Raw genomic sequence first — 9435 nt, 5'->3', positions numbered from 1 at the left:
GCACACGAACTACATGCTTATAAAGTTCATTTAGAATATTTCTCAGGTATTATTATGCGTGGCAATGGCTGGGAGGCATGTTGTTTTTTTTTTAACTGTTAAAATGAGTTTGGTTTGACGCATAGCTGACTCTGCAGTGTCTGAATTTAAAATATTAATTTCACCCCAAAAACGTGAGCAGAATATAAAAAGTAGCCTCGGCGCAGAAACAAGCTTATGTTGTGAAATTTCACTGCAGTAATCTGTAATTAAAATGAGTGAACATGCATCCACGGCAGCTGAAAGGCACATGTGTTGTTTTTCATTTAAACGTATAAGAAGTTCTTACCTTGTGCGGGCTGGAGAGGAGAGGCTAAAGGTCTGCAGTCCTGAGCGCCGTTTCAGCCAAATGAACATTTCCCGGTGAAGCCTCCTCTCTTCAGGTCATCCTCTGTTCTCGAGTTGATTGTGTGGATGTGTATTGAGGCTGCAGACTTGCGTATTCGCCTCTACAGCAGCCGCGGCTTATCCCCCTGTCAGCTGATTATTGCTCCGAGTTACCGACTCCATCAAAAGGTGACACTTGTGCAACAAAAGAGCCCGCGGAATTTTAGAGGAAAATCTAATTCTGGAGGGGTGAGGAGTTCAGGCCGCAGGATGCGCGGCTCAGTTGTATTCAGAGATGTAAGAAGAGAAGAATGCTTCTCTTGTGTTTGTTATGAAGCAGTTTTTGTGAAAACAACATTTGGACTAACTGATTTATTTCTCCTCATAATAACCCCCCTGGAGAGGTGACCTAAGGTCTCTTGCAGCATGACATCAGATCCTAAATCAGCTCTTTCACCAAGCAGCCACGTTTGGCTTTTTTTTCTTGAATAGTCTAGTTAATGTAACAGTGATCAGTAATTTAATAGAATATAAACACAAACATCACACATGATCAACACCACGAGCCTGAAAAAAGTGCACTGAGCTCAGCCTGCAAACCCAAAGTCGCACCGTTTATTTGTCTCTTTTCTGCCGGGAGTGTTGCGGTGTTTCCTTCCCGGTGTTTCCTTCCCGGTGTCTGCGCTCTGCCTGCAGCCCCGAAGCTGCACTCATCCCCCGCCTCCACCAGTCAGCCTCGGCCCACATACCTCTGTATCTCTGTGTGCGCTTGTTTGCTCAAGCTTGTGAATCATAGTTTCCCCCAGACCGTAGCTTTGTTTTGCCTCGGCGCATTTACGCGCTATAAAGCGTGACTTAAAAGGTGCCAAGTTACAAAAGAAGACAGCAATGCAAAGGCAAACAGATGCATGTGCAAGTCAGGTGGGCTGCACGAAGATCATTTAGGTTTCTGGGACAAAACAGGCAGCAAGGCTCGCTTTAAAAACATGAACATAAACTGTAAACTAAACATATTTGTGGTTAATTTAGATCTTAGTTACATTTTGTAGATCATGTTCATAAATTCATCAGTAAAATATGAATTTGGACGATTGCATTTTTTTGTAAAATCCTTATTAAAGCTTTAACTGAATCAAATGATGTTTTTAAACATGTGGATTCCTTTCTAATAATCCTCTTTAGAGAACCATCATCTCCTCTGAGTTCAAACACAGAGAGAAAAACAAACCCTAATGGACTGTTGTCACTGTTGTGTGGTCCAACTCCTGTTTGTTGATTCCCGTGTTATTTCAAGCACCAGTGACCGCAGCCGAGGCCCTCGGCCGGGCAGGCAGACATGTATTCAGCAGTTAATCTGACGGAGCATCTCGCCGCTATGTGTATTGGAGCGGCCCATTGTTTTCCTCTATAGATTAGACGCACAAGCACCTCACATAATCGAAAGGCTATAGACAGACTGTCATTGCTTTACACTCCACTAACAGACTACCAGCACAAAGATTCAATAAAAGTCTCCCATCAGAATGATTTTGAACAATATATTTACTTCCATTAAATAAAACACAATAGTTTTTTTGGATGTTGGAAAAAAAAAAAAAAAAAACATAATTCCGTACCAAATAGTATACACAGAGCAAAAACCAAATAATTTGTCGCAGGAACATTTTTGATGCTTCTTCTTTTTAAAATCCAGAATTGCTATTCTAAATCGATATTCACACAGACATTAATAATAAATTTATAATATGTTAGAAACACACAACTGGTGCGTTTTAGTATGTACATTCCCTTTTGTTTGCAAGCAAAACATGATTCCTTTTTAGGGTTTTTTTTTTTTTCCACATGCGTTGATAAATTGAACCTGGAGAGGACTGGAGGGTTATAGCGCATTCGCCTCGACAAACAGGAGATGATAATTCAAATATATATACAACCTTTTCAGTCAACAATTAACGTCCAAAATCCACCAGAAAAAGAAAAACCCTCACGACGAGCTATGAAAAAATGAAACAGGCCTACTACTGTGGCGCAGTGTGAAACAGGCCTGGACTCATCAAAGGGGAATAAACCTAAAATCTCCCGTTTCAGTTTGACTCCGGTCTGGAGTTGAGCTTGTTTCAGTGGTTCAGTCTTCTAGTGCCCTTTTTGAAAAATGAAAAAGTAGTTGTAGTAGTCTCTTGTTCCTGTGGCCGGCTGTTTGTGATTACCCACACACTGCAAAAAATGACCACCACAACAAGCCAGTTGGTCTTGTACTCGCCCTCAAAATCATGTTTTTTATCCCCCTAAAATAAAATGTGTCAGCAGCGATGGAATAATGTCACTTGTTTCTTGATATGTTTGGAAATTTTCATGATACAAGTGGCAATATCTTGAGGACAAAGTCAGAACAATGCAAATCACACTCCAACTAGTATCAACAAAATGCCATATGATCAAGATATTTCCTGAAACACACGCAAACGTACAATTATCTCACCGCCAGATGTGCTCGCTCCCTTTAGAGAAAAATAACACTTTAAGCGTCGCTACCAGCCTCTAATGACTCGCTGCGGTGGGTATTTTTTGCAGTGCAGGTAGGTATTAGACTGGTCTGTCCACGGCGTATTGGCAAGCGCTCAGATTAGTGGCCGGATTCTGCACACTGGCGTATCCAAAACTCGAGTGCTGCTTGGCTTTCAGTCTCAGGCTGGCCAGGCTGGAGTTACAAGTGTCCCTGTACACATAAGGGGGGGTTGGAGGGGCGTAGGGGCACGCCGACGTGGGCACCCCCGAGTTGAGAGACGGGTTACTGAGGTTGTTCAAGTTATTGAGGCTGTTGAGGCTGGAGCCCGGCACGCCGGTGACCGCCGATGGCACCATGCTGGAAGTCATGGAGGATATGGAGTTGGGCGGCGAGAACATGGTCTGCGAGGACAAGGGGTTGACATTCATGGAGTTGAAGAAGGGGAAGCTTTTGGTGGATAAGGAGGCCGGCGTGAGGCCCTTGGCGGCCCAGTTGTTGTACGTGTAGCTGGGGTACATGTCCTCGTAGGGCTGCATGAGTCCATTGAACTGCGGGCCGAAGCCGTTTTTGCAAAGCTCGGCTTGTTGGTTTCTTTCCCGTTTCCTCCACTTGGCTCGCCGGTTCTTGAACCAAACCTAGAGCAAAGGAAATGAGAGCAGGTTAGAAATGCTGTAATATTATAAGTATTATTATTTAATCTTTTGTAGCCCCGTTATTTCTTGCAATGGCTCATCTGGGCAGAGTCCTACACTTTAATACCAGACACGCCATCTTTAATTGTGTGGTCACGACGTTTAAATTACATGCAACATCTAAATGATTGTTTTCTAATCATTTCAACGTCTGCAAACACTGTATCAACCCTTGCTTCCCTCTGCAGACAATTCCGCTTTGATTCCGTCTTTATCTGAGCAGAATACGCGCCGGGCTGTCACTGCACCCCCCTAACGTGGAGAGGATGTGTATTCTGCAGGCTGACCTTAATCACACAACACCAGGGCGACAATCGCAAAATACAAGCTTTGCACCTCTTTCACACGAACAGGAGAACACGACTGGTATCTGCCACCGACAAATGTCAGTAGCCTCGACTGTTAACAACGTAATAACGTGTAATTGCACTTAATAGGCGAATAACAAATAATTCTTTTTTGTCCTATATTATTATGAAATTCCTGAGTGTTAAATTAACTTGTGTTTATTTTGCATTGTGTGCGGGGGATCTGAATTATATTTAGCCTAATAGATAAACATATACAGTCTAATTAAATTGAGCTTGAACCAGCAGTATATTTAAACAAGAATCTGATTATTTGTTTTCCAGCTAAAATCTGTGTCCTACAGTATTTCCAAGGAAATTTCAGCCGTGCGTAAAGTTTGGTGTCCGTGCGTAATAATAATAAGGTATTGGGTATTTGCAGGTTAATCAGACAATTTGCACCAATTACCCGTAATTATACACACGAATTGTTTTTGTTTGCACCCGAGGGACTACTCACCCTGACCCGGGCCTCTGTGAGGTTGGTCCACACGGCTATCTCCTCCCTTGTGCTCATGTCTGGGTAGCGATTCCGCTGGAAAGTGGCCTCCAGTTCCTGCAGCTGCTGGCTGGTGAAGTGAGTCCTCTGCCGCCGCTGCCGCTTCTTTTTGGGGTCGTCTGAAGAGTCGTCGTTTTTATTTTGGACCTTTTCTTTTTCTGTCAAGAGGAAAGAAGTTGATTCAGTCAGAGTTATGTGGGTTAAGGCCTGTACGCTAGAGGGAGAACAAAAAAAAAAAAAGACACTTGGGAAATGGATGAGCTGTTCAGTCTGAGGAAGAAAAGCTCTGATTCATAAAATAAACCCATTTGCTTTTTTTTTTAATTATTATATTTTGAATTTTCCCTCATTTTGTGAGATTTTAGTTGCCCTTTTGATTTAATCTTGACACTGAGTAAATGCCTGACTAAATGTGCTCGACACGAGACAAGCTCTCTTTCATTTCATTTACGTAACACAGAAACTTTTCACTGCAGGCCAGTGTCAAAACTGATTATCTGCGAGTGACAGCTGTAATCGCCGATCTGCATGCGTGTAGAAGGCTGATTAATGGGAGCTGTCTTGTTTGATATCAAGATGACATCTGCGGCGCCTTGCTGAGAACATCTGGACCCGGGGCGGTTCTTACCGACAGACTCCGGGCTGGACGTGTCCGACACCGCGTGCACCTCTAGCCGGTGTTTAGAGTCCACAGACCGCTGCAGCGGCTGTAAACTAGAGGCCATCGCCAGAGCCGTGTGGTGTGTGGAGGCAAGTTTATTCCCTGTTAGGTGGTGATGGTCTATGTTTAAAGGATCCCTCATAGAGTTCATCGGCAAAAGATCGCAAAACTGTCTGTCAAAAGCAGATTAAGTCCCCTTCAGTACAACAAGGATGAGCGGAAAGTCCGTCGGCGGAATGTGTTCAGTTCTCCACAAAAGATAAAACGCACGGCAGAGCGGTTCCTCTTGCGGTTGAGTTGAAACCTTCTTTCTGTTTTAACTGGAAAATGCTTTAAAATAAGCCATTGAGCGCTGCCATAGCATCGGTGGTAAACCGCGGCTACCTCGGCTGACTATCAGAGTGACAAGGACAGGTAGGTGATATTAGATCCAGAGGCATACACACACTACACCGCTCTCTGTTCATTTCAGCTGTTGCCTGCTCACTGCCTATCCAACTGCGCTTCTCTCCAGACCTCCACGTCACCATGTAGCGCCCGCCCATATTCTCTCTGACAGGCACATCCATGTGGATATGACGGTGAGCCCAACCAACCGGAGCTTGCAGAAACGAGATATGTGTGCCAATGTGTTTATGCCGGGGCTGGCGCTTATTTTCCTCTTCCAAATAAAAGCATGTAAAGAGAGATGGGGCGCACGGTGTACCCGCGGCGCTCCGAGGTGCCGTTGCGCAGCAGCCCAAGACCAAATAAAAATGAAAATAACACAGTTTGGCCTCATTTTATGAGATGGGTCCAGTGGCCCAGTAAAACGATGCCGTTCTATTGATACCCAAGCTGAGCCGCATGCTCGCAGGCTCTGTCACCGCAGTTTACTCAAGGACTCTGTGTGGATAAAACGAGCCACCGAGCGGATTGTATTGAAAGCCGAATGAAAAAAAAAAAAGATGCACACTGCAAACAGAACAAACCTGCTGCAGCACAATGATACTGTGAAAGGACACGCGATTAAAGGGGGAAAATAAATAACTTCTGAAGGAGGGATGTGCCAGCCTGCTCTGTGCGCACTTGTCAACCGACGCTAACTGCCAGACATGTGCAGTATGTTAAAAGCAGCACATGTGCAGCTCATACACGCCTGCTGCTGCATGGAGGAGGGGGGGGGGGGGGGGGGGGGATGCAGAATTTTAGTATCATGTATTCATTCAAAGGCAGCGAAGTAAGCAAATTGAAGTTCAGCACTGTCCCACTCTGCAGGTCTAATCCTCATATCCAACGTGACACTAAGGGGAGATGTCTGTAGCGCATTTCCATCACACGGTCCAAAAACGTGATCAAACTGTCCTGAAGTGGTTCACTCTCCACTACATCGCCGTACGCAGCCCACATGCTCCGGAAAAGCATTGTCAGTCGTACTGGTTGTCAAATGACGCGATGCTCTTGATCTCTACAGAGTTAAGGTTCAAATATCCATTAAATCAACCCCACCGGAGCCTCCGTGAACCACGCAGACTCAGTGTGTTGACGACGGATTACTTTATCTGGGTGCTTAACTGGATATCTCTCCTCACTTTGCGTTTGGACCCCTCAGTCCTTCTCAGCCAGCACTCCTGTAGTGTTTTCGTTTTAATCTGATAAGACTCTCATTTGCCTAAGAATTTCTGAAGGAGGACTTTTAATGAGTTTGAGCTGATACGCCAGCAAGTTCTTTTAATTCCCCAAAGATTGAGACGCGTTAAAGCAAAGTAAACGTGTCTAATCAAACAAATGCGACTTTAATTTTCAAGGTGGGGAGATTGAGGGTGGAGAAATGTCAGCTGGGTAACAGGTGATGTGAAGTGATGGACTGATCGTACAGAGAGGAGGACACGCTCGCGCCAATTAGTGCGTGTCATACCAGAGTAGGTGACAAATGACTTTAAAAGTGGATGTTATTCTGCTCACTTTTTGGTCCTTATTCCTTAACACAAGTGGTTCATCATCATCATCATCATCATCATCACCAAATAACACGCTTCCCATCTCCACGTGGCCAGCCGGACGCCCATTCAGCCAGCACATTTGGACCTGGCGATGTTAAGAAGTTACTGGGCTAATCCCGTGAAAGCCCCTGATATATAAATACCAGCAGACCATAGGCTGTATGCAACACACACACACACACACACACACACACACACACACACACACACACACACACACACACACACACACTCTGAGGGAGGGAAGAGACTTTATCAACACGAGGGAGCCAATCATCGCTCATACAGAGCAATAAAACCTTGTTTGGATGGTCTCTGAATAATTCAATTAAGATGATTTCAGATGTTTTAAGTTAATAATCACTCATGTATAAATTAACAGTAACGGATTTATTTTCATTAATGCATTATTTTTATGTGTAAACAACACAGTCACCCCCATACATTTCCAAAACATTCACTAAAAGGCGGTTTAAATATAATTTAATAAATATTACTACTACAAACACTAATACTAATAATGGTAATGATGGTATTAATAATAATGCATTAGATACATTTGATTGAGAATTAGGCTGCTGTTTTATTGAAAACAATAATACAATCCTAGAACAGTCTTATTTCATGCTCCTTCTGTATTGTAATACTGAACTTGAAGTGGATTATCGGTTTCCTCTTCATTTCTACCTTCTGAATGCTTTATCTCTCTTCTGCGGATTACTGCGCGCAATAGGCCTCAGCCATAGAGGGCCATTAATTAGCAATTCAGTCAATATAGGGGGAGACGACAAGGCTTTTTACATAGGATTAAGGAGACATCAGATTCCTCCATTAGTGTATTCCTCCTCACGAATGAGCTTTCATTATACATTTAGTTTTCCCCGGAGTCAATCCAACAAGCGCTGCATATATTACAGCAAAACAGTCTATGTCTTATTATCTTATTATTCTTAATCAATGGTCGTTCACACCGCGCAGCTATGACGCTACGGGCAGCCTGCCCTCTGCCACATCGCCCCATCAGTGTCGGCTAAACGAAACCGAATGAGAGTTATTGGTTATTCGTTTAGGACCCTAACGAGACCTGATGTCATTTCCCCACCACACCGGAGAATAATTAATAAATCCCAGACTTTGTCGAGCAGGGGATTTCTGGCTTTTGTTTGCTCTCTTGTCGGGTTCTAGATGTTATTTAAGTAAACATGTTGCCGTTAATGCGATCAGAATAGAAAATGGTGGAAGAGAATAAAACCACATTAAAAAATATGGCGTTGTACAGCGATGACCTTAATGTGCCAAAGTCCCGGAAACTGTGATTTACAGGGTGTCATAAATCGTATCCGTGCTCATATATGTCCATCCTTAAATTACAACTGAATAACGCCGCTGCAGCGCAAATCCTCGGTGATGCTCTGTGCAGTCTGCCTGCTTCAACATACGACCACCAGGTGTCGCTCTAAGACAGCAAACTGCCACCAGCTTCTCCACACTGACGAGCAAAGAGGCCAACAGATCTGTGACTGCCAGTCGGTGACATCCACTGCAAAACTACAACTAAAGAAGCTTTTTACTATCACAGTTTAGACCTCACAGTCTGTGAAGAGAACAATGGGAGATTATTCAGTGAGAGACCCGAACAGCTCTTTTCTGGAGAAATCAACGTTGTTTTGCCTTTTTAATTAAAGATGTTACGCTTTTTTTAACGAACCCCATGAAACTAGAAGTTTGGAACAATCCGGTTACTAAGAGCCAAAACTGTTCTCTTATTGAAAAACGACAAAGGTGAATTAATACGAAATGCAGGAAATAAAATATTAACTGTAATTAATAAATATACTGTTTGGAAGGCAACACACACGATGAACCCTTAGCCTGTATTTATATATATATATATATATATATATATATATATATATATATATATATATATATATATGTGTGTGTGTGAAGAGGGACGTTTTTATGTAAATAAAATACAATAAGAATAAAACAACATTTTTTTTATGTAGGCCCTACAATTAAAGTACCAATTAGTCTATCATATTAAACCTCCAAAAACGTGTTTTATTATCACTGTGACCTGCGAGAGTCGTCCTGGTGGATGTGGATCAGGTACTCACCTATTTGCGCGCAGGTGGTGGCCAGTTTGCGGCAGTGGGAGTCCATTATGGCAATTTAAGGAAACCGCTTCTGTAAAAACAGACAAAAGAGCCACAATTAGCTTTTAATGCTGGCAAACAACCTCCCTGTGTTGGTCACCGACACACACGTCTACCTCTGCAGTCCATCATTTTTGTTATCATAAGATGAAAAAGAAAAGGCCCAGTGGTGAGCTCAAAGGATAAGTATTAGATTGCGAGAGAAAATGCTGGTGGTCTTGAA

The 9435-nt window shown here is 43.2% G+C and overlaps 1 protein-coding gene across 2 annotated transcripts; it reads right to left on the bottom strand.

The window, feature by feature from the left end:
• Window positions 1-2949: 2949 nt before the first annotated feature.
• On the bottom strand, window positions 2950-9219 carry pitx2 (paired-like homeodomain 2). 2 transcript variants are annotated; one of them, XM_070913171.1, is made up of 3 exons: window positions 9174-9219; window positions 4372-4568; window positions 2950-3507 (listed from the first exon to the last, which is right to left on the bottom strand). In XM_070913171.1, the coding sequence occupies exons 1-3, from the start codon at window positions 9217-9219 to the stop codon at window positions 2950-2952; spliced, it is 801 nt and encodes a 266-aa protein (XP_070769272.1). The 2 variants fall into 2 exon arrangements, with proteins under 2 accessions (XP_070769272.1, XP_070769271.1); XM_070913170.1 differs by lacking the exon at window positions 9174-9219 and adding an exon at window positions 5039-5222.
• Between the last annotated feature and the right edge of the window lie 216 nt (window positions 9220-9435).

The sequence above is a fragment of the Enoplosus armatus genome, chromosome 10 (assembly GCF_043641665.1).
Source record: "Enoplosus armatus isolate fEnoArm2 chromosome 10, fEnoArm2.hap1, whole genome shotgun sequence".
NCBI classification, from domain to species: domain Eukaryota; kingdom Metazoa; phylum Chordata; class Actinopteri; order Centrarchiformes; family Enoplosidae; genus Enoplosus; species Enoplosus armatus.
This window is presented reverse-complemented; position numbering and strand designations above follow the sequence as displayed.